Raw genomic sequence first — 24,638 nt, forward strand, 5'->3', positions numbered from 1 at the left:
AGGGCCAGGTGTAAGGCGTTAGGAAATGGCTGAAGGAGGGTGAATGTCAGGAGTCTGGAGGGAGGAGAATTTAGGACTGGATGACCAGATCTACGGAAGGCAGAGGGGCCTTTGGGGGCCCTGAGGCTGGGGCTGTTGCTGCAGGGAAGCCCGGAGACCGTCCTGGGGCCGAGTAGTGGATGGAGGTTCCACTGATAGAGGAGCAGGCAGGGGAGTTGGGGTGGGACGCAGAGGGTGAGGCTGGGGGCTTACCTTGTCCTTGGGAGGGGCAGGGGAGGAGCCAGTGTTGTGCCCTGTAGCCTCCCACCCTGAGGCAGAGAAGGGAGCTGGGGGCCCAACACCCCAGCTGAGGCAGGTGGGAGGGCCTCCGAGGCCCCCAGCCAGGGGGCTTCTGCCTGCACTCTGCTCTAAGAAGCTCCAGGGGCTGCTTTCTGGGTGGATGGGGCTGGGACCCATTCGTACCCACCTATAATCAGAGCAGCTTCATCTTCCTCCATTTTATTTTATTTTATTTTAATTTTTTTAGAGATGAGGTCTTTCACTGTCACCCAGGCTACAGTGCAGTGGCACAGAGGCTCACTGCAGCCTCGAACTCTAGGGCTTAAGCAGTCTTCCCACCTCAGCCTCCTGAGTAGGAACCACAGGCTACACCACCATGCCTGGCTAATTAAAAAAAATTTTTTGTAGAGACAAGGTCTCACTATGTTCCCTGGGCTGGTCTTGAACTCCTGGGCTCAAGTGCTTCTCCCATGTTGGCCTCCCAAAGTGCTGGGAGTACAGGTGTGACCACTGCACTGGCCCGCCTTTGTCCATTTTACTCATAGAGCCAGCTTTAGATTTCCTTTAGATAAAGGCTCTGCCACTACAATGACGTTTAAAAGGCACTGCTTTGGCTTCTCAGCTTACAGGTGGCAAAACTGAGGCCCACAGAAGGGTGTGACCTTTGAGCTATAGGCAGACATGTGTCTGGAGTCCAGGCGTTCTGGTCCCCAGGTGCCCCATTGGGTGCACCAAAGTCTGTTAGTGTTTCGTCCCGTTAGGGTGGGATGGGCACGGGGAGCAGGTGGGAGGGGAGAAGGGAATAATTGGGAAACAGAGCTGAAGACCAGGCAGGTGGAGGAGTGACCCCAGATGCGGAGGGCAGCAGAGAAGAGGAGCTGAGTCATCTGTGTCGCCCTCAGGCACGGGAGGAGGCGGATGGAAACTCGGTGGACCTGGAGGAGTGACAGCTGGGAGGGATTCCCCAGCTGGTATCTCAGGCTGAGTGGGTGCCCTTCCTTCAGGGGTTGGGGGCTTGCTGCTGCAGGACAGCTGTCGGGTGGTCTGGGGCTTCACCCACTGGACGTCTGGTAAAGAGAACCCTTCCCCACTATTGCAGTGGGGGACAGAGGCATTTCTTTATCTATTTTGATGTCCATGTCAGAGGTGGCAGCCAGGATCAGGACACCTTGGGCCACTCAGGAAGGTAGGTGAGAGAGCCCCTAGGAGCCCCTCTTCATCAGCTGAGTCCCACCTCCTGATGTCAGCCCCTGCACCCCTGAGCTGCTGGGTCTGCCTGCCTGGTCTGGCCCTTTTCAGAAGAGCACTGCCCACCCCCACATTGCTGGGCTCCCCACTGGTGGGTGCTGGTGTACCATCTCCCTCTGTGCACAGGGTTCCCGTGCCCAGGGAGCCTCGGGGGCTGGTCCTGTGAGGCCTGCTTTACAGATGCCAAGACTGAAGCTCAGAGGGGGCGAGGGGTTTGTTCAGGTTCGCTCCAAGGCACAGCCAGGATGAAGACCCCCTCTGAGGTCCAAAGCCATGTTCTGTTGTCCTAAGCCAGGAGACATATAAAGAGAGCAGGAACAGAAGCCAGGGGACAGACACTCCTGTCGCCACGTGAAGCTCTTGGCCCTCACTCCTCCATCAAATCATCCCCAGGTGTGGCTTCTGGAGAGTTGGGGAGGTGGCCTTTGCGTGGGGGAGACACAGTCCCTCATCTGGCCCTCTATGCCTTAGTTTCTTCCCTGGCTCTTCTTCCCCTTCCCTTTTTAATGACCTTAAACATTTTTTAATTATATTAAAAGAAACGTTTACATTTTCAAAAATAATTTAAACAAATTGAAAGGCTGGAAATCAACACCCTCACACTCCTTCCGCTGCCAGCTGCCACCCCGGGGTCCTATCGGTGGCTACTGCCGCCTGCCTATCAGTTTCTGGTAACCTGTCACCACAGCTACCTAAATAATGCACATGTATTACCTCACGCTTCTGTAGGCGAGAAGTCTAACGCGGGTCTTGCCGCACTGCAGCCAAGGCATGGGCAGGACTGTGTTCCTCTGCAGGCACTCGTTGTATCCCTTGCCTTCTCCAGCTGGCCGCCCGCGTCCCTTGGCTCTCGGCCCCTTCCTTCATCTTCAAAGCCTGCAGAGGGGAAGTCGAGTCCTTCTCCTGCCACGTTACTCTGACCATCCCTTCCTGGTCACACCTCCCTTGAACTCTTCGCTTCTGCCCCCTTCGTCCACTTTTAAGGACCCTTGTGATTACACTGGGCTTGAGGGATAATCTGGGATAATCTCCCGATTTTAAGGTCAGCTGATTAACAACCTTGATTCCCTCTGCAGCCTGAATTCCTCTTTGCCACGTAACATGACGTAGTCACAGATCCTGGGAGTAGGATGTGGACGACTTTGGGGGGCTATCATTCTGCCCCCCACAATATCCTCCCTACCTTTTCTGTGTTTTCGCATCCATTCACTGGGATGGACAGGTCTGCACGTTTGTTCCCGTGAGTGAGATCGTACCACGTGTAGTGTCAAAAGCCAACTTTCACCACCTCATTTTGGGATCTTTTTCCACAGCATCCACACAAAAACTCTGTCTAGCAGCTGCCTGTGGCCCATTGTCAAGCTCCATCCCATCATTTATTCAAGAGTTCCCCTGATAGGGATTTAGATTGTTTCCAGTTTTCATCTGTTACCAACCTTGCTGTAGGGAATACCCTTGTTCCAAAAGTCTCTGTACACATACGACTTTCTGTGGGATCATTTCTAGGAGAGAACCTACTAGGGCAACCAGTGGGGTCGCAAAATGTGATGATGCCACCGGACCACCCCACACACACACCGTCATGGCGGACACTCCCAGCAGTGGATATTATTAGTCTTTGAGATACTTGCCCATCTTGTCTACTAAGCGTTATTTTGTATTACATCATCGGTTTCAGCTCATTACTGAGCACCTGCCACATGTCAGGCCCTGGCCTAGACCCTGGGGACTGCGCCAGTCAGATGTTCTCGGTCTTCAGGGAATTTATGGTTTGGCAGAGGTAGAACCTTTTGAGGCAGGGGAGAGGCTGCCCAGAGACAGAGCTAGGAGAGGGAGATAAAGTTGCCAAAAAAACATTCCAGGCCGGGCGCGGTGGCTCATGCCTGTAATCCCAGCACTTTGGGAGGCCAAGGCCGGCGGATCACAAGGTCAGAAGTTCAAGACCATCCTGGCTAACACGGTGAAACCCCATCTCTACTAAAAATACAAAAATTAGCTGGGCATGATGGTGGGCACCTGTAGTCCCAGCTACTCAGGAGGCTGAGGCAGAAGAATCACTTGAACCCAGAGGCGGAGGTTGCAGTGAGCTGAGATTGCTCCAGTGCACTCCAGCCTGGGTAACAGAGCAAGACTGTGTCTCAAAAAAAAAAAAAAAAACCACACACAAAATTCCAGGCAGTGGGAGTAGCTAAAGCTCAGAGGTGTGAACGTGCTGCAACCATAACTGTAAGATTGCTTGGCAGAGAAAGGCCAGGGATGAGACCGTAAAGGTCAGCCTTGGGAACAGGGACTTGACTCTGTAGGATGAGGAGTCCCTGGAGGGCTTGAGGCAGGAGTGACAAGGTGAGGTTTGTGAATGAGGAGCCGTGGGGTGGGGGTGGGAGCAGGAGCAGGTGCAGACTGGAGGTGCCGAGACCCAGGAGGAGGTGGTGTACCTGCCCCTGAGCCTTCTCCTCTGGAGGCTGGGGAAGGGCCTCTGTCCAGAGGAACCGGGCAGCCTGTGACACCCTGGCCTCCGGCCCACAGGAGGCATGTGAGCGCAGCCTGGCAGAGATGGAGTCCTCACACCAGCAGGTGATGGAGGAGCTGCAGCGGCACCACGAGCGGGAGCTGCAGCAGCTGCAGCAGGAGAAGGAGTGGCTCCTGGCTGAGGAGACGGCAGCCACAGCCTCAGGTATGGACCCTGGGTGGGGCACAGTTGGCTGGGCTCTGAGCCTCTGTGCTGAGGCTCCTACTAGCCAAACTGGGGAGGACTTTATCAAATAAGATGTAGGGGTCTCAGTGCCACATTTGGGGTAAAGGGTCAGCAGGGGTTGGAAGCTCCAAGAACTGGCCTGTAGCCCTACTTAAAAAGGGAAACTGAGGCAGTAAACGATACCCTCCCCGCCCCCAACACCACCACTACCATAGGTGGTGACTCCTCCTGCTCAGGGGCCTGCAGCCACCATAGAGTCTGCCTAAAGGCACACGCTACCCACATGCATGGGGGAGAGGCTGATCAGCTGCATCCCCTGTCCTCATAGGAGTGCCTTCTCCCTGGGCACATGGGCCAGACCCTGGGGAGAGCAGGGGAAGGTGTGAGCATTGTCCATGCCAGCTGTGTGCCAGGCACTGGGCCCCACATGTTTCCCACGGGAGCACCCTTCATCCTGGACAGTTCCCTCCCCTCCTGCCACCGCACACCTGCTGTGTGCCTGGCACATTCCTAGGCATCACTAGGGGTTTGCAGAACAATAGAAATGCTGGCCAATGTCACATGATCTGAAGCTTACAACCTGACAGTGCTGTGCCAAGTGCTCATGCACTCGAACCCAGCCTTGGGGCCAGTGTGCTCTGCATTTTAGGAAGATCGCCTTTGCAGCCGCATGTGTTAGAGACCCCTTCCCCCTCAGCAGAGTCTGGACTTCGCCCTGTAATCTGGCACTAAGGTTTCTGCTGTGAAATGGATAAAAATCACACTTAAGTGGAATAATAAAGACCATAAATAGCCTCATGTCCATTCAGGGTGGGGATTGCCACCAAAAGATTTACCAGAGGCCCGGTGCAGTGGCTCATGCCTGTAATCCCAGCACTTTGGGAGGCTGAGGCGGGCAGATCACCTGAGGTCAGGAGTTCGAGACTAGCCTGGCCAACATAGTAAAATCCCATCTGTACTAAAAATACAAAAATTAGCTGGGTGTGTTGGTGGGCAACTGCAATCCCAGCTACTCAGGAGGCTAAGGCAGGAGAATCTCTTGAACCCAGGAGACGGAGGCTGCAGTGAGCTGAGATTGCACCACTGCACTCTAGCCTGGGTGACAGAGCGAGACTCCATCAAAAAAAAAAAAAAAAAAAGGGCCGGGCACTGTGGCTCATGCCTGTAATCCCAGCACTTTGGGAGGCTGAGGCGGGTGCATCACGAGGTCAGGAGTTCAAGGCCAGCCTGGCCAAGATGGTGAAACCCTGTCTCTACTAAGAATACAAAAATTAGCCATGCGCAGTGGCAGGCGCCTGTAATCCCAGCTACTCAGGAGGCTGAGGCAGGAGAATCGCTTGAAAGTGGGCGGCAAAGGTTGTAGTGAACCGAGATTGTGCCACTGCACTCCAGCCTGGGTGACAGAGTGAGACTCCGTCTCAAAAAAAAAAAAAAAAAAGAAGGGGAGAAAGTTTCAATGTTCAGAAGTTTTGGATTTTAGAATTGTGGGTAAAACCATGGGTGGCCCTGAGTGGGAAAAAAAAGCCTCGGTTTCAGTCCTTAGGAGCTCACAATCTGAGAATAAAGCCAGCAGGAGCTAATGTTGGGGCATTTACTCTGAGCCATGCTTTGTTCTAAATGCTTCACACACCTTCCAATAACCCCATGGAGGAAAGGTACTGTTGTAATCTATCCGTGTTTTCCAGATAAGGGATCTGAGGCACAAGGGGTTAAGTCACCTGTGCAAAGTCACATCTATTTATGCTGACTGTGGAGCCTGAGTTCTTGACCACTAGGCTGGTCAAAGCAGATAGGCCTTGTTTGAGAGCCCTCAGAGTCTGCAGAGGGGGTATACTAGGTGGAGTCCTACCTGGGAATCACAAGAACAGGAGGTACCAATGGTCAGACACTGAACTGTCTCCCCAGCAGGGTCCATCCAACAGGATTATCTTCCCTTAATAGATGGGCTCAGAGAGGTTGAGAGCTTACCCCAAGCCACTCAGTTTATGACACAGCCTGGGCTGCTCTGGACTCCCTGGTTCTTTGCATAGCACTCCTTGGTCCTGTCTCCACCAGTACATGTGGCGTCTCGGAGCTGGTGGCACTTGGTGCTGCTGACCCCCCTCCAGTCTCTCTTGTGCCTCTCTGCCCTGCTTCCAGCCATTGAAGCCATGAAGAAGGCCTACCAGGAAGAGCTGAGCCGAGAGCTGAGCAAAACACGGAGTCTCCAGCAGGGCCCAGATGGCCTCCGGAAGCAGCACCAGTAAGATGATGCCGGGGCCCAACTGCCCACCCTGATGGTTATGGGTTGAGAAACTTTGCTGAGGCCCCTTGGTAGCGGATACATCAGTTTGCCCCTAGCTGAGATTCCTGCTCCAGTCTCATGGATGCAAGAAACAGAAGTAGAAGGTCCTCAGGCAGACCCCATGCTAGTCCTCACAGATAGTCCTTCAGGCGCCTTCTTGTCTTGGCTGGTCCCAGCCTCCACCCACCTCTTCACCTCTTTAGTCTCCCCTAGAGCTGGGCTGCAGTGTCACTGTTGACCACTAGGCCTCTCCCTGCCCCAGAGCACAGTTTTGGAATTTGAGGCTTCAGGGGCTTTAAAGATGGGCCCCTCCAGCCAGGCACGGTGGCTCATGCCTGTAATCCCAGCACTTTGGGAGGCTGAGATCAGGAGCTCGAGACTAGCCTGGCCAACATGGTGAAACCCCATCTCTACTAAAAATACAGACTAGCTGAATGTGGTGGCGGGAGCCTGTAATTCTAGCTACTTGGGAGGCTGAGGCAGGAGAATCACTTGAACCCAGGAGGCAGAGGTTGCAGTGAGCCAAGATTGTGCCATTGCATTCCAGCCTGGGCAACAAGAGTGAGAGCAAGACTCCATCTAAAAAAAAAAAAGATGGGCTCCTCCAAGCCACCCTCACTTAGGGGAAACACTTGTAGCCCAGAGAAGCTGTCACTGGTTCACAGCTCCACAGCAGGCTAAAGGCAAACCTAGAGAGGGAACCCCAGAGTCCTGGGATGCTTTGAGTCTACCTTGACCGGACTCCAGGCTTGGCAGGGGCAAGATAACCTATGCTCTCCTCTGCTCTTCCTCTGGGGCAGGTCAGATGTGGAGGCACTGAAGCGGGAGCTGCAGGTGCTATCGGAGCAGTACTCGCAGAAGTGCCTGGAGATAGGGGCGCTCACGCGGCAGGCCGAGGAGCGCGAGCACACGCTGCGCCGCTGCCAGCAGGAGGGCCAGGAGCTGCTGCGCCACAACCAGGTGGGCCTGGCCCCAGGTTGGGGGGACACGGGTGGGTCCCAGCACCCCTCCCCTGACCACTGTGCCTCTCCCAGGAGCTGCATGGCCGCCTGTCAGAGGAGATAGACCAGCTGCGTGGCTTCATTGCCTCGCAGGGCATGGGCAACGGCTGCGGGCGCAGCAATGAGCGGAGTTCCTGCGAGCTGGAGGTGAGTGCCCTCACTAGCACCAGGCAGCCCAGTGGTTCTCAGGGCCCAGGGCTATGGGGCACCCCCGCCACAGGCTGGGTATCACCTGTGGCAGGAAAGCCAAGTCTCCCAGTGGCTGGGCCGGCCTGACTAGGCCAGAACACCTACTACGAATCCAGTAGCCAGAATTCTGCCCTCCCACCTGCGTTGTGTCACCTTTCTGCCATGTACCATAGCAAATCACTCCACTTTTCTGAGTCCCAGTAGCTCATCTGTAAAATGGCACCAGCACCTTCCTTACTGGGAAATACTGGGGTAAGAAAATATGTGTGTGTGTGATGCCAGGATCACTGTAGTATTTTCTTTCTTTCTTTCTTTCTTTTTTTTTTTTTTTGAGACAGAGTCTCGCTATGTCACCCAGGCTGGAGTGTAGTGACATGATCTCAGTTTACTGCAACCTCGGCCTCCGTGGTTCAAGTGATTCTCCTGCCTCAGCCTCCCAAGTAGCTAGGATTACAGGCCTGCACCACCACACGCAGCTAATTTTTTATATTTTTGGTAGAGACAGAGTTTCACTATGTTGGCCAGGCTGGTCTCGAACTCCGGACCTCAAGTGATCCACCCACCTTGGCCTCCCAAAGTGCTGGGATTACAGCATGAGCCACCATACCCAGCCTTAGTATTTATTTCTTTTCTTTCTTTTTTTTTTTTTTTTTGAGACAGAGTTTTGCTGTTGTTGCCCAGGCTACAGTGCAGGGTGCAATCTCGGCTCACCACAACCTCCACCTCCCAGGTTAAAGCAATTCTCCTGCCTCAGCCTCCCAAGTAGCTAGGATTACAGGCATGTGCCACCTCGCCTGGATAATTTTGTATTTTTAGTAGAGACAGAGTTTTTCCATGTTGGTCAGGCTGATCTCGAACTCCCAACCTCAGGTGATCCACCCACCTTGGCCTCCCAAAGTGTTGGGATTACAGGCATGAGCCACAGTGCCCAGCCGATATTTTATTTCTCTTTTTTTTTTTTTTGAGACAGAGTCTCACTCTGTCACCCAGGCTGGAGTGCAGTGGCACCGTCTCAGCTCACTGCAAGCTCCGCCTCCTGGGTTCACGCCATTCTCCTGCCTCAGCCTCCTGAGTAGCTGGGACTACAGGCACCCGCCACCACGCCTGGCTAATTTTTTGTATTTTTAGTAGAGACGGGGTTTCACCATGTTAGCCAGGATGGTCTCCATCTCCTGACCTCATGATCCGCCCGCCTGGGCCTCCCAAAGTGCTGGGATTACAGGCGTGAGTCACCGTGCCCGGCCCTGATATTTTGTTTCTTCAACAAACACTTAGGTGAGGCTCACTCTGTACCTAGAACTTCTGGAAGCCCTTTTTGTCTGTTAACTCATCTAATCTTCCTGACAGCTCCATACATTAGCTACTATGACTGTCCCCATTTACAGATGAGGAAACTGAGACACAGGAAGGTCAAGTACCTTACCAAAGCTTTTATAGCTGGACTGGGATTTGAACCAAGCAGTCTGGCTCCAGTCTGAGCTTTTAAGCCTCCCCAGTCCTGGCTGAACTTGTTTCTTCCTTGGTCAAGTCAGCAGCACCTAGCCTTCAGGGTTGGGGAGGGGTTAATGAGGTGCCTTGTGGAGTGGCTCAGCCTGCTCAGGTTTATGTAGGGTTTCTTTTCATCCATCTCACTCCCGAGGTGAGAGCCTCGTGCTGCATGAGGGCTGCAGCAGAGTTGACCGTGAGATATCCATTCACACGGGCTGGACAGGGGTGAGAGTAAGGGAAGGCAAAGCAGGGGAATTGGAGAGGGCTTCCTGGAGGAGTCCGCCTCCGGGATGTAGAGGGTTTTTGTGCATATGGGGGCTGCATTCTAGGGGCCTGAGGCAGAGAGAACCTGGGCTGCAGGGCACTGTGGCCAGCGTAGCTCTGGCTTCTGGCCCTGGGTCAGTCCAGCACCTATATCCCCAGGTGCTGCTTCGCGTAAAGGAGAATGAACTCCAGTACCTGAAGAAGGAGGTGCAGTGCCTCCGGGATGAGCTCCAGATGATGCAGAAGGTAGGTCCTGCCGCTGGGCTGGGGGCCGTGGGGGACTCTGGAGCCACCTGGATGCCATCCTGTGAGCATCTGCTCTGTGCCAAGCCCTCCGCTTGCTTCATCCTTCCTCAAGCTCTCCTGTGCTTCTCCCATGTAGGTGTCATCATCCCCATTCACTGACAGGGAAACTGAGACTAAGAAAGGGGAAGTGACTTCCCCAAGGCCGTGCTTGGCTTCTGTTTATTTAGCATTATTTAATTTATTGATTATTATTGAGCACCTACTATATCCTGGGCACTGTGCTAGGTCCTGAGAAGACAGATGTGAACAAAATAGCCCCAAATCTCTGCCATGGGGAGCTTGCACTCCAGTGAGAATAACCACGTTGCTAGGAGTTGGGTGGGTCGGGGTTCAGCCCAGGTCTGAGTCTGCAGCCCGCCTGGCCCACCCTTGGCTGCTATGTCACTGCCTGGTGCGCTCTGTCAGTTTGGGGCAGGAAGTGGACGTGTTGGTGGCTCTGTAAGTGCCCGTGAGCCAGACCGTGTTTACCGCACTTGAAGAACAGGTGGCGTGAACTCACGGGAAGGGCCCGAGCACCCAGCCAGGCTGACCTGGTTCTCATCCCAGCCACTCACTGCCCTGCGGTCTTGGGCAAAATCTCCTCCCCTAAAACAGGATGAGGATGACAATGACACCTGTGTCGCTGGGTGGTACCAGGGAGGTGGGAGGGGTAAGCCCAGGACCCACGGCCGTCTTGGGGAGCCACCTGGAGGGATGAAGCGAGGGAGCTGCGGGGAGGTCTGGCTGCTGGTGCTGCCCATGTGCCTGGTGGGCAGGGCTGGAGGGAGAGACTTCATGCCCTCATACCTGCCTCTTGCCACCCCAGGACAAGCGCTTCACCTCGGGAAAGTACCAGGACGTCTATGTGGAGCTGAGCCACATCAAGACACGGTCCGAGCGGGAGATCGAGCAGCTGAAGGAGCACCTGCGCCTTGCCATGGCCGCCCTCCAGGAGAAGGAGTCGATGCGCAACAGCCTGGCTGAGTAGAGGTGGGTGCCGAGGCGTGTGCCCTGCAGGGTGGGCAGGGGCTGAGGCTCTCCCACACCCGGGACTCCCTGGACCACCCCAGCCAGGCCACTTCCTTCTTCTGGCCTCCAATTCCCGTTCTGTAAAAAGGACGATGAAACCAGCAACACGGGGTTGTTGCAGAGATCCCATCAGACCTGGGCCACAGGCTGCTTCATCAGCTTAAGCCTGTTCCTCCAGAGCCGGGCGGCACAGTGCGGAGCCACAGCCTGCTCAGTGCACCCCCCTTCTTGGGGCTGGAGGCAAATGCAGCGTGCACATCCCTGACCCCCACAGTGAATCTCCACTGAGCTTCACACACAGACATCGCACGCTGAGGCCGGGCCTCTGTCCCAGTTAGTCTTACACTCGTTCTTGACTTAGCAGGGCTCAAAGGGGGTGGGTGGGTGGGTGGTTAGTTGGTTGGTTGGTTTTGGTTGCTTTGAGACAAGGTCTTACTCTGACACCCAGGCTGGAGTGCAGTGATGCAATCATGGCTCACTGCAGCCTCAACCTCCTAGGCTCAAGGGATCTTCCCACCTCAGCCTCCTGAGCAGCTGGGACCACAGGCCCGCACCACCATGCCCAGATAATTTTTGCACTTTTTGTATAGGCGGGGTTTCGCTGTGATTTCCCAGGCTGGTCTCGAACTCCTGGGCTCAAGCAATACACCTGCCTCAGCCTCCTAAAATTCTGAGATTACAGGCGTGAGCCGCTGCACCTGGCCAAAGTGTTCTTCTTTTTGCTTTTTCAACGCCACATCTACCTGGAGCATCCTCTTTCTGATAAGTAGTCATGGACTTGGCTAAGGCACACAGGAGAGGCCACCCTATGGCTGAGCTACTTGGGAAGGAGCCAGGGAGAGCGGATCTGGCTGTATCTGAGGGGCTGAGAGGTGGTAGACGCACTCAACACCCTTGCTTGGCCTTGGAGTGGCCTCACAGCCCCTCAGCCCAGGCCTCAGCCTTGCCGCACCTTGTCTTTCAGGTCCCGCCCAGCTGCAGACTCTCCAGGCTGGAGGACCAGCCGCCCTCCTTCCCTCCTGGATGGAAGTCAAAAGCCAAGCTTTCTCCCCACCCTCTGTGGGCCACATGTGCACCTGCACCCACCACACACACACACACAGATACAGACACATAGACACACACGTGCACACATGTACACACGGACACACACACACACACACACACACACACACACACACACACTGCGTATCTGAGCGCGCCCCTCGCACTGGGTCTTACCTTGCACCTTCTTCAGGATTTTATATGTGAAGAGATTTTTATATAGTTTTTTTCCTTTTTTTCCAAAACACTTTATACTTTAAAAAAAAAAAAAGCAATTCCTGGTGGCCGTGTGCCTCCAACCCTGGTCTCCCCTCTGTCTCCAGCCACCCTCTGCTTGGGCTTCTGAGCTGGTGGCCCTGGCCCAGGGGTCTGGCGGAGGCCCAGGCAGCGGCCATGGCGGGGTGTCTCTGCAGGGGAGAGGCAGGAGCCTGCCACCCTCTTCCTATCCTACCTCCTACTAACACTTCCTGCCCCATTTGGACCCGTACCATGGGGCTCAGGACAGAGGGAGCTAGCAGCTGGCCTCCATGGCCCCACAGCCTCCTTCGAGGCTGTGCTGGGTGCAGAACCGCCAGAGCCACCCAAAAGGTGTTTCTCTCTGCTCCCTGAACCTCTTAACTTAATAAAACGTTCCAGCAGCTCTGGTGTCCTAGATGGCTGGCAGAACAGGAATGGAGATTGGGGTTTCTTGAAGTGGCTTCCCCACTCACACCCTACCCGCACCCCACCCTTCCTAAAGCAGTGGCCTCTAGGCTTCTGAGGGTGGGGCTGAAAATCCAAGGTCTCCCTTAGTACAGACTGTGACACCCCCAGTGTGGCTTGCAGGCCAGTGGCAGCGGAAGCATGTGAGAAATAGCAAGTCCAGCCCCACCCCGACCTACTGAACCAGCGTCTGCATTTTAACAGGGTGCCCCAGTGATTCACGTGACCTTCAAAGTCTGAGGAGCCCTAGAGTAGGGCCCAGGGCCCAGGCCTGAGAGAGAGGCCTGGAGCTAAGACTGGCCCTGACCATGACCTTGGGCAAGTCACACCTCTCACTGATCCTCAGTTTGCTTCTCCATCAAATGGGTGTTTTTCTTTCAGTCCCAGTCCTCTCCTGAGGCTTTTCCCAGAGGTCATGCCCAGTCCTGGGCAGGGGTGAGGGCGGGGATGTGGCTGCCCCAGGCCCAGGTCCAGCGGGCTGGGAGTCCTCACCATGGCTGGCTGTGCTGTATGGTTGCATGGGGCTGGGAAGAGGTCCCATTTCTGAGCCACAGAAACAGGCCACATCCAGTAGGGGTCCCGGAAGGCTGTGAGAACCCAGAGGAGACCCCAACCCAGCCTGCAGGTAGAAGACTGCCTTTGGAGGCAGCTTTGAAAGATGACTCTTCCAGATGGAAGAATCAGGAAGGGCCTTCCACGCGGAGGCACCAGCAGGAGCAAACGTCCCTGGTGTGTTCAGGCAAAGAGCCACAGGAGAGTGACCTTGTGGAGTGGGGAGAGATTTTTTCCCAGTCCCTTGCCAGGGATTGGTTGAGGAATGGACAAGGGATGCAGTTCCAGCCAGTGAAATGCGAGGGGAAGTCTTGGGAGTGGGGTGGAGGAGGTCATCTGGGAAGGGTGTCCTTGGTCTTAAAAAGAGGCACAAGAGGCCAGGCGCGGTGGCTCATGCCTATTATTGTAGCACTTTGGGAGGCCAAGGCAGGGGGATCACCTGAGGTCAGGAGTTCGAGACCAGCCTGGCCAACACGGTGAAACCCCGTCTCTACTAAAAATACAAAAAATTAGCCAGACGTGGTGTCAAGCACCTGTAATCCCAGCTACTCAGGAGGCTGAGGCAGGAGAATCACTTGAACCCAGGAGGCAGAAGTTGCACTGAGCCAAGATCGCGCCACTGCACTCCAGCCTACGTGACAAGAGCGAAACTCCATCTCAAAAAAAAAGGGGGAAGGTGGTGCAAGGAGAGGACATCTCTCTCCTGGCCCTGTCACCATCTTCCCTCATCAATAGCTAAAAATGGCAGAGCAGAAAGAAGAAAGAGCCAGGACCCCGTGCCATCAAATCCTCCGGCCTTGGTGCTGCCCTGTCTCGGCACTGCTTGCCTTAGGAGATCAGGAGTGTTCCTAGCCACTGGGAGATGGGATGCCTGCCACTGGCAGCCCTGCCGTCCATCCTCACCATCCCACCGTCCCCCCAGGACAGCTCTCCATCCCATCCTCTACCTCCCTTCTAGCCTCAGCCTAACTCAGGGCTCCCCCGTCACACCTGCATTGCAGGAACATCCCCTTCACCAACCCCCCTCCCATCCCTCCTCAGGGCTGCCTAGGGGAGCTACAAACACCAGGCCAACCTCTGAAAGGTGCTCCACATCTCATGAAAAACCATGAAATTGCACTGCCCCACTATTAGAATAGCTCAGAGGAGAAGGCCTGCCAGTACCAAGTGCTGGTGGGGATACGGAGAACGGCAGCTCTCAGGTGCTGCTAGTGCAAATGTGCTTTGTTGCAACCACAGCAGGAAACTGACCAGCTTCTCATCAAGTTAAATACGCATCTACCCTATGGCCTAGCATTTCCACTCCTGCTTACACATCCAGGAGAAATGAGTGCTTACATGCACAAAAGGATGAGTACCATGATACTCACATCAGCAAATAAACAATACAGCCGTGTGTCGGTAGTAGAATGAATAAATTGTGGTCGATTCTTACGTTAGAATACTATACAGCAATTTTAAAAAAACTGCTACACACAAAAATGGTGAATCCTTCAGACACAATGTTGAGCAAAAATAGCCACAGAAGAGTGCAAGGCTGTACGATTTTATTTAGGTGAGGTTCAAGAACAGACAAAACATTATGGTGACAGTGGTCAGAACGGCGGGTACCTCTGAGCTGAGGGCATTGACCAGCAGTGGGCAAAAGGGAACATTCTGATCCCAGAAATGTTCTATATCATGGTCTGGGTTGTGGACACGTGGTTACATACAGATGTAAAAATTCACCATGCCAGCCAGGTATAATCCCAGCACTTTGGGAGGCCAAGGCAGGTGGATCACCTGAACTCAGGAGTTTGAGACCAGCCTGGCCAATGTGGCGAAACCCCGTCTCTACTAAAAATACAAAATAATTAGCCAGGCTTGCTGGTGCATGCCTGTAATCCCAGCTACACGGGAGACTGAGGCAGGAAAATCACTTGAACCTGGGAGGCGGAGGTTGTAGTGAGCCGAGATCACGCCATTGCACTCCAGCCTGGACAACACAGTGAGACTTTGTTTAAAAAAAAAAAAATTGGCCACACCTTGCACTTACGATTTGTTCATTTTTACTATGTGTGAGTCACGTCTCAATGGCGCAGGGGGTGGGAAGAAGCCTGCTTTACAAAAGAATAAGCCAGGGTTCCAGCAGGCTCCCAGGTGAGCCACCTGGGAAATGGCCCTGTCACCGCAGCCACAGGGAATTTGACCAAAACCATGTGGTTTGGCTGCGAGTTCTGGTCAACTGCTTCAGGCAGCCAGGCATGTGCTCTGGAAAGAAAACCAACCGGATTCAGATGAACCTGCCAGGTCAAACCCTACCTGCTGCCTCCAGCTGGCTAGGTGAGCCTTACTGAGTCACATCTCTCTCTGGGCTTTACTTCCTCATCTGATAAATGGGAACAATAACGTCTACCCCAGAGGACTGTGTAGGTGTTAAATTACCAACTGTTTCAGTTATCTATTGCTGCGTAGCCAATGACCACATATGTAAAGGCCTAGAATACCACTTTTTAAATAGTCATTCATGGTCCTGTGGGTTGACCTGGCTCAACCTGACAGTTCTCTTCGTATCTTTTTTTGAGACATAGTCCCTCTCTGTCGCCCAGGCTGGAGTGCAGTGGTGCGATCTCGGCTCACTGCAACCTCCGCCTCCTGGCTTCAAGTGATTTCCTGCCTCAGCCTCCCAAGTAGCTGGGATTACAGGTGCCCGCCACCACGTCCAGCTAATTATTTATATTTTTAGTAGAAATGGGGTTTCACCATGGTAGCCAGGCTGGTCTCAAACTCCTGACCTCAAGTAATCCACCCACCTAAGCCTCCCAAAGTGCTGGGATTACAGGCGTGAGCCACCGTGCCAGGCCTGGACATCTCTTTCTCCACATGGCCACTTCAGGGGGCTAGCTTGGGCTCCTTACAGCATAGTGGACTTGGGACCATCTATAGTCTGACTTCCTACATGGTGGTTGACCTCCCCCTAGAAAAGGAGTTCTGGCCAGGTGCAGTGGCTCACAACTGTAAATCCAGCACTTCAGGAGCCGGAGGCAGGAGGATCACTTGAGGCCAAGAGTTAGTTCGAGACTGGCCTGGGCAACACAGCAAAACCTTTTATCTACAAGAAATTAAAAAAAACAAAAACAACAATAGCCAAGCAGCCCGGGTGCGGTGGCTCACACCTATAATCCCAGCACTTTGGGAGGCCGAGGCAGGCAGATCACTTGAGGTCAGGAGTTCCAGACCAGCCTGACCAACATGGAGAAACCTGATCTCTACTAAAAATACAAAATTAACCGGACGTGGTGGCTCACGCCTGTAATCCTAGCTACTCAGGAGGCTGAGGCAGGGAAATCGCTTGAACCTGGGAGGTGGAGGTTGCAGTGAGCTGAGATTGTGCCACTGCACTCCAGCCTGGGCAACAGAGTGAGACTCCTTCTCAAAACAAAAGCCAGGCATGGTGGTGCACGTGCCTGGAGTCCCAGCTACTTGGGAGGCTGAGGCAGGATGATTGCTTGAGCCCACGAGTTGGAGGTTGCAGTGAACTATGATTGCTGCCACCGCACTCCAGCCTGGGCAACAGGGTGAGACCCATCTCTAAAAACATAAAAACAATAAAAAGTAAAGGGAGCCTCAACAGCCCCAAGTGGAACCTATGAGCTTCTTATGAGCTAGGCTTGGAGGTGCTGCAGCATCCCTTCCATCACTTTAGTCAAAAATGAGTCGCAGAGCCAGCCCAGGTCCAGTGGGAGAGGCGGCAGCAGGGCCTGAGCGCCGGAGGTGTGGTTCACTGGCAGCCATCTTTCTCCTCTGTTTCTGCTTCAGCTACGCCCCAGCTCCTCTTTAGTCCCCTTTGTGGAATTCTCATTTTCTTCCCAGCCCTCTGATGTGCTTCCCTGGAGTCTATCCTCAGCAATCCTCTGTTCTCTCGTGAAGACTTATTTATTTATTTATTTACTTACTTAGAGACGGAGTCTGACTCTGTCGCCCAGTCTGGAATGCAGTGGCACAATCTCGGCTCACTGCAACGTCCACCACCCAGGTTCAAGGGATTCTCCTGCCTCAGCCTCCTGGGTAGCTGGGACTACAGGCGCCCGCCACCATATCTGGCTAATTGTTGTATTTTTAGTAGAGACAGAGTTTTATCATGTTGGCCAGGCTGGTCTCGAACTCCTGACCTCAAGTGATCCCCCTGCCTTGGCCTCCCAAAATGCTGGGATTACAGGCGTGAGCCACCATGCCCGGCCTCTTGTGAAAACTTGATCTCTCATCCTCGGCTTTTGTTACTGTCTGTGCTAACCATCCACATCTGTCTCCAGCCCAGACCTTTTCCATGAACTCCTAAGACCTGGTCAGCCTCAGTCTCAAGGCTGCCATCAAGGCCCTGTCCTCCCTGCAGCCCGTTCCTGTTCAGTGTATTCTGCCTCATGAGTCAGCCTCTGGAGCAGGCCCTGGGGATGCAACATGGAACCAAGCATTCTCCCTTCAGGAGGGAGGTGAAATTGGAATCAGGTGATTAATTACAAGAAGCCACAGCACAGAGGGTGTAGCAGACCCAGCCTGGGAGGTCAGGGGAGGCTTCTTGGAAGAGGAGATGCTGGAACTGAGCAGGATTGAGCTAGGCTGGGAGGGGGAGAGAGTGCCAGGTCCAGTGAGCGTCAGAAGCTCAGCAGAGTTCAAAGGCTCTGAAATGGCTGCAGCTTGGTGTGCGTAGAGGGATCCGAGATGAGGCTGTGGGGACAGGCTGGAGCTGGAATCTGATTTTGCAAGGACAGTGGGGGTCACGTGTCCAAGCTCTAGCTTTGTGCTGAACCCAGTGGGAAGCTATTGGGGAGTTTTAGGTGAGCAGTGCCCTGGCTCAGGACAGCGATCTTGGTCATCCTCAGCACATGGGGGCTATGGAAGGCCCTGAGTTGACCTAGGGTTTGGTGCAGTGGGAGAGAAGAGCAGAGGATGAAACCCCGAGGAAGGGTAGAAGCCCATAAAGCAACTGAGAGGTTCCCAGCAGCCCAAGCGAGCGAATGTTTCAGAGTGATGGAGCGGGAAGCGCTTAGGCTCTGGTGTCAGATGCCCCTCTGTCCGTCCCCCTGCTCCCAGCTCTGCAACCCGGGGCAAGTTACATGAGCTCTTTGTGCCTCCGTTTCCTCATTTGTAAAACAGGGATAGTAGCACCTCCCTCCCAGAAGTATTATGAAGATGAGAAACGAGCTCCTGCGTATGAAGTGCTGAGAGGGTGCCTGGGACTGAGTTAACAAGGCACATATGAGCTGTTAAGACTATTGTGATGTGCTGCTGTTCAGGTGTTGTGAGGATTGGGTGAAAAGGTGCATGTTGCCAGGCGCGGTGGGTCAAGCCTGTAATCCCAGCACTCTGGGAGGCAGATGCAGGTGGACCACCTGAGGCCAGGAGTTCGAGACCAGCCTGGCCAACGTGGTGAAACCCCGTCTCTACTAAAAACACAAAACTTAGGCCAGGTGTGGTGGCGCACGCTTGTGATCCCAGCAACTCGGGAGGCTGAGGCAGGAGAATCCCTTGAACCCAGAAAGCGGAGGTTGCAGTGAGCCGAGATCACGCCACTGCACTCCAGCCTGGGTGGCACAGCAAGACTCTGGCCGGAATAAGGGAGGATTTGGAGCTGCTTTATTTATTTATTTATTTATTTATTTATTTATTTATTTTGAGACTGAGTCTCGCTCTGTCGCCCAGGCTAGAGTGCAGTGGCTCAGTCTCAGCTCACTGCAAGCTCCATCTCCTGGGTTCACGCCATTCTCCTGCCTCAGCCTCCCGACTAGCTGGGACTATAGGCGCCTGCCACCATGCCCGGCTAATTTTTTGTATTTTTTTGTAGAGACGGTGTTTCGCCGTGTTAGCCAGGATGGTCTCAATCTCCTGACCTCGTGATCCATCCACCTCAGCCTCCCAAAGTGCTGGGATTACAGGCGTGAGCCACCGTGCCCAGCCTGGAGCCGCTTTATTTTTATTTTATTTTAATTTTTTTTTTAGATGGAGTCTTGCTCTGTCGCCACACTGGAGTGCAGCGGCACAATCTCGGCTCACTGCAACCTCTGCCTCCTGGGTTCAAGCAATTCTCTTGCCTCAGCCTCCCAGTAGCTGGGATTACAGGCACGCACCACCACGCCCAGCTAATTTTTATATTTTTAGTAGAGATGGGGTTTCTCCATGTTGGCCAGGATGGTCTCAATCTCCTGACCTCGTGATCCGCCTGCCTTGGCCTCCCAAAGTGCTGGGATTACAGGCGTGAGCCACGGCGCCTGGTCTGGAGCTGCTTTAGTATTAGTTGGATGTTGCTGCCCTCACGGTCCCCAGGAGATCCGGCTCCACTTGGCCAAGCCCCAGTTCCATGGCCTGTGAGAATCCTGACCCGTCCCTCCTAGGTTGGCAGGTGCCCACAGGTCACTTTTCAGAGCTTCCTTTCTGTTGGGGTTGGGGAGGATGTGCTGCCAGGCACAAAGCCAGGCCCTCTGGTGGTTCCACAGTAGATCCGCTGGCAGAATTGTGCTAGGAAAGAGCTCTCAACATCTTGCCCCAGCTCCACCCAGACCCCCAGCAGGTCAGGGGAACCTGGCAGTCCAGGAGGGTTTCACCTGGCCATTGAGTCCTGCCCGACTTCCCCTACCCCTACCAAGCCCTGGCCGGTCCCCCTTCCCTCTCTTGGCCGCTGCTGCTCCTGGACCCCATACTCCTGCCCTGCTTGCCTCCTCCCTCATTCCTAGACGAGTTTTCCCTCCTGTCCAATCCATGCACCCACAGTGGGGGATTTCTAAAACTGGGAGCGACCATGTTGCTCCCCTCTGTGAATCTCTGCCCTGACTCCCTGTTCCCTTGGGATGGAGTTCTGGCACGCAAGCCCCTCTGTCTGCCGTGGTCTCCTTTCTGTACCCCTTTGGATCTGCTAGGCTCCAGGCTTCCACTGCACGGAGCAGTAGCACATTCTTCCATCCTCACTGCTGTCCCCCTGCATGTACTTTCCACTCCCACCCCCTCCCTGGCAGACCCCCTAAGACTCAGGACTCAGATCAGTCATCATCTGCCACCTCCAGGAAGCCCTCCCAGATCCCTTAAATGGGGATGGAAGCCTGCTCTGGATCCCACAGTACTTGGAACTTGACATGTTTTTTCCTTATGGCTCCCCCAGACTGTGAGCCCCCTGAGGCCAGGGACCAGCTCTGAATCGCTTCTGTGTCCCCATTGCCCAGTACAGAGCACTGGTGTCTGTCTCCGAGGGATGAGTGTTTGTTGATTGACGGACTGACTGACTGGAAATGAATGACCACTGAGTCAGTCACCCTTGAAGCAGGAAATAGCCACAGCCTCAGCTCCACACCAAATGGCAAGGGACTGGATGTCCCCATAAACCCACTGGGAAGCCCAGCAGCCATCCTGAAGGGCTGGAGGCTAATGGAGGTTTCCGGTACACGAAAGGGCCAGGATTTAACTGTGAGTTACCCCTGTCATCCCAGCGTCCCACAGTACTTTACAAGGGGACTTGACTTTGATGGAGCTTCCGCCATGAGCAAACATTATGAACGGCAAACCTTTTAATGCCCACAACAACGCCTTGAAGTACTTATTTATTGCTATCCGCTTGTTATAGGAGGAAACTGAGGTTCAGAGAAGGACATGACTTACCCAAGGGCAATAATTTAGTGACTCACATCCCAGCAGGTCTGACCCTAGAGCCCAAATCCCCTCCCTACCCAGGCTGCCTCCCTAAAAGTCACGAAGCCTTTTTTTTTGCTGAGCACTTACTGTGGGCTGGACCCTGGAACATTTTCATTCACGAGCTCCTTTAATTCCCAGAACAGCCTGATGAGGGAGGTAGCACAGTTGTCCCCGGTAGGGGGCTGGGACTCAGCAGCACAAAGAGGTGACGGCCAGGTCCGTTGGTCTCACAGCCCAGGTGGCCTCCTGAGCTGACCCAGGTCTTCTCATTGGAGACCGCCTGGGGACCGGGTGCCTTGGGTCCCCCTACTTGGGGTAGGCATTGGGGGAGGTCTGGGTGTACCTTGGTGAGGCTGACTTGAATGAGCCTCATGTGGAGGCCACATGAGGAGGCCTCAATGTGGAGCCACTTCCACACTGCTGCCTCAGTTTCCTAGTAAAGCAGGGCAACAGCTTATTCCCAAAGGGCCCAGAAAGGCTAGATCCCCCTGCAAAGGGCAGGAGGGGTTTTGGGGTGCCTGTGTGATTGGCTGGCCCTTGCCCTGTCACCACCCCGCAGCTCCACCTGCATCACCTGCGTCCCGGGGGCTGCCAACCGTGCCTTCTTTCCAGAGCCCCTGAGCTCTTGCACGGGCTGCTCCCTGCCTCGAACTCTCAGGCCAGCCCATCCCTAGCTTTGACCATCCTGGCCCCAGTAGGTCTCCCCCTCTATGAGCTCCCTTGCAGCTTCTCAAGGCCAAGACTCAACCAGGCCGGCAGAGTGGGAGGAGCCTGCGTCTTCAAGTTGGTCACCTGGCTTGGCCATCCACTGGCCCTGGGACCTCGACTGTGGCATCTCCAGAGCCACATCCCAGCTGCTCCCGTGTGGCTGTGTCCTCTCTCAGGGGTGGGGCAGCTGACTGCACTGGACAAGTGTGTCTGAAAGGTGACAGATGGTGGACTTGCCCCACCAGCAGTGTGATATGGATGCACTGATGCGGGAGTTGGGAGGCGCTACAGAGAGAACTTCACAGGGGCCTGGCTGGCCCTGACCCTTTGGACTCCAGCAGATTCTCACGATCTCCTGAGGAAGACAGGTTTATAGGTATCCCTGGCCCCACCCCAGGGTGTCCCCACAACCCAACTCCAATCTCACACAGTCTCTCCCCTCTTCACTCATTCAGTTGCTGAAAGTCTGTGTCATCTACTAGCTGTGACCTCAACTGTGGCATCTCCAGAGCCACATTCCAGCTGCTCCCACGTGGCTGTGTCCTCACTCAAGAGCAGGACAGCTGGCTGCACTGGCCAAGTGTGTCTGAAAGTTGACAGGAACATTCATTCCAGCATTAGAAGGAAGTGGGCTAGGCGCGGTGGTTCACACCTGTAATCCCAGCACTTTGGGAGGCCGAGACGGGGGATCACCTGAAGTCAGGAGTTTGAGATGAGCCTGGCCAACATGGTGAAACCCCGTCTCTACTAAAAATACAAAAATTAGCCAGGCATGGTAGCAAGTAGCGCCTGTAATCCCAGCGACTTGGGAGGCTGAGGCACGAAAATCGCTTGAACCCGGGAAGCAGAGGTTGCAGTGAGCCTAGATCGTGCCATTGAACTCCAGCCTGGGTGACAAGAGCAAAACTCTGTATCAAAAAAAAAAAAAAAAAAAGGAAACTGTGTCCTGTGCAGATTTGCATCTGTTTATTCATGCTTAAACCTCTCAAGAAGGATTTGCACACATGCGTTTGTGCACACACACCCCCAGGGTGAGGGAACCCAGTGTGAAGGGGCCCTGGACACACAAGACCCTGGGAACAGTGGTTGCCTCCTCGGGGAGGGAGCCAGAAGGCCAGGGGACAGGGGTGGTGGGACACATTTCAGTGTTAAATGCTTTCATATGTTCTGCACTATTTCCCATGCGCATGTGATATCTATTCCAAAATAAAGTTTTAAAAAATAATAAAATCGTCCTGAACGGAGCATGGTATGGGAGTGGCAGGGCTGGCACCAAACTCAGGGCTCACTGTCCAGCTCTGCCACACACTTGCTTCAATCAATGATTCTCCCTGGAAATTCACTTCCTCACCTGAGATGAGATGAAGAAATGGGATTAAGTGAGGCCCTGAGCGTGGCCAGGCCCACTGAGTCTGAGCAGCAGCTGTTATTCCTGTTAATATCCTGGTCAAGCCTGTTCCAGGCACCTGAGTGACACAGACATGAAGGGACACGCCCTGTCCCTGCACTCACCCTGCAAGGGCAAGGGGAGAGACAGCAACACCAGGGAGAGCTGATGCAACTGACCTGGTGCAACTAACTCGGCCAGAGGAGCCAGGGAAGGCTGCACAGGACAGGTGACGCCTGCGCCGAGTCTTCAAAGATAAACAGGTGTAATCAGGGGACCAAAGGAGAGAGGGTGCTCCAGGCTGGGGAAGCAGAGCCTGCCAAGACTCTGTAAAAAACTCATGCTGGGCACACCCACATCCACACCATGTAAACAGAGCCGTAGATGCACTCATGAACACCTGTGCTCACAGCTGCCCCATTCTATACACTCCTGCTCGCATACACAGCCCATGTGCATGCCTGTATATGCTCCCCACGTGCACAGCAGACAGCCTGCCGGCTACCTGTGTGACCCACTTACGTCTCTCAACCTCTCTGGGCCTCAGTTCGCTCACCTCTTACATGGGGAAAATGACAGGGACGTGGTGAGTGTTATATGAGACAGTACCTGTGGAGCACTAAGGGCAATGTCCAGTAAATGTGCGCTGTATGATCCTTTTGTCATTCATAAGCATGACGATTGGGCTTTCATGCTCATGCGTGAGATGGGCCTCTCTTCAGCCTTGTTACAGGCCGGCTCTGTGGCTCATGCCTGTAATCCCAGTACTTTGCGAGTCCAAGGTGGGAGGACTGCTTGAGGCCAGGAGTTCAAGACCGGCCTGGGCAACACAGTGAGATCTCATCTGTAGAAAATGTTTGTTGTTTGTTTCTTTGTTTGTTTTTAATTAGATGGGTGCAGCGGTGTAGCTGTGGTCTCAACTACTAGAAAGGCTGAGGTGAGGCCAGGCGCAGTGGCTCATGCCTGTAATCCCAGCACTTTGGGAGGCCAAGGCGGGCAAATCACGAGGTCAGGAGTTTGAGACCAGCCTGGCCAACATGGTGAAACCCCCACCTCTACTAAAAATACAAAAAATTAGCCATGCATGGTGGCGGGCACCTGTAATCCCAGCTACTTGGGAAGCTGAGGCAGGAGAATCACTTGAACTCAGGTATAGTGGCTTACACCTGTAATCTCAGCACTTTGGGATGCTGAGGTGGGCAGGTCGCTTGAGCCCAGGAGTTTGAGACCAGCCTGGGCAACATGGCAAAACCCAGTCTCTACAAACAAAAATTACAAAAATTAGCCAGGCATGGTGGCTTGTAGTCCCAGCTACTCAGGAGGCTGAGGTGGGAGGATCACCTGAATCAGGGGAGGTTGAGGCTGTGGCGAGCTATGACTGCACCACTGCACTCCAGCCTGGGAGACACAGTGAGACCCTGTCTCAAAAAAAGAAAAAAAGTTTTTGGCCTGCCGGGCGTGATGGCTCACACCTGTAATCCCAGCACTTTGGGAGGCTGAGGCGGGTGGATCACCTGAGATCAGGAGTTCAAGACCACTCTGGCCAACATAGTGAAACCCCGTCTCTACTAAAAATACAAAAAATTAGCTGGGCGTGGTGGCGGGCGCCTGTAGTCCCAGCTACTTGGGAGGCTGAGGGAGGAGAATCACTCGAACCTGGGAGGCAGAGGTTGCAGTGAGCCACGATCATGCCATTGCACTCCAGCCTGGGCAACAAGAGCGAAACGCTATCTCAAAAAAAAAAAAAAAAAAAAAAAAAAAGAGTTTTTGGTCTCTCAAACAAACTACATTAAGAAGAGATTCCTACATTTTAAAAACTTAGGGCTC

At 54.1% G+C, this 24,638-nt stretch overlaps 1 protein-coding gene and 1 non-coding gene across 12 annotated transcripts in view; both read left to right on the top strand.

Moving 5' to 3' along the window:
• Positions 1-12,446, top strand: part of TRIOBP (TRIO and F-actin binding protein) — a 76,971-nt gene extending 64,525 nt beyond the window's left edge. For 6 of the 11 annotated variants that reach the window (XM_063723051.1, XM_024239710.3, XM_054543406.2 and 3 more), the window contains 7 exons: positions 4,054-4,201; positions 6,362-6,464; positions 7,307-7,466; positions 7,541-7,654; positions 9,608-9,694; positions 10,560-10,723; positions 11,727-12,446. In XM_063723051.1, coding sequence (XP_063579121.1) covers positions 4,054-4,201; positions 6,362-6,464; positions 7,307-7,466; positions 7,541-7,654; positions 9,608-9,694; positions 10,560-10,721 — 774 coding nt within the window. In that variant the 3' untranslated portion in view covers positions 10,722-10,723; positions 11,727-12,446. Of the gene's footprint in view, positions 1-4,053; positions 4,202-6,277; positions 6,465-7,306; positions 7,467-7,540; positions 7,655-9,607; positions 9,695-10,559; positions 10,724-11,726 lie in introns of all 11 variants that reach the window. The other 5 variants (XM_054543403.2, XM_054543404.2, XM_054543405.2 and 2 more) reach the window with 1 other exon arrangement.
• Positions 12,447-23,464: 11,018 nt separating this feature from the next.
• Positions 23,465-23,572, top strand: LOC112130710 (small nucleolar RNA U13). The gene has a single exon (XR_002912940.1). It is a non-coding gene; the product is annotated as a small nucleolar RNA U13 (small nucleolar RNA).
• The last annotated feature ends 1,066 nt before the right edge of the window (positions 23,573-24,638 follow it).

The sequence above is a fragment of the Pongo abelii genome, chromosome 23, assembly GCF_028885655.2.
Source record: "Pongo abelii isolate AG06213 chromosome 23, NHGRI_mPonAbe1-v2.0_pri, whole genome shotgun sequence".
Taxonomy (NCBI): Eukaryota; Metazoa; Chordata; class Mammalia; order Primates; family Hominidae; genus Pongo; species Pongo abelii.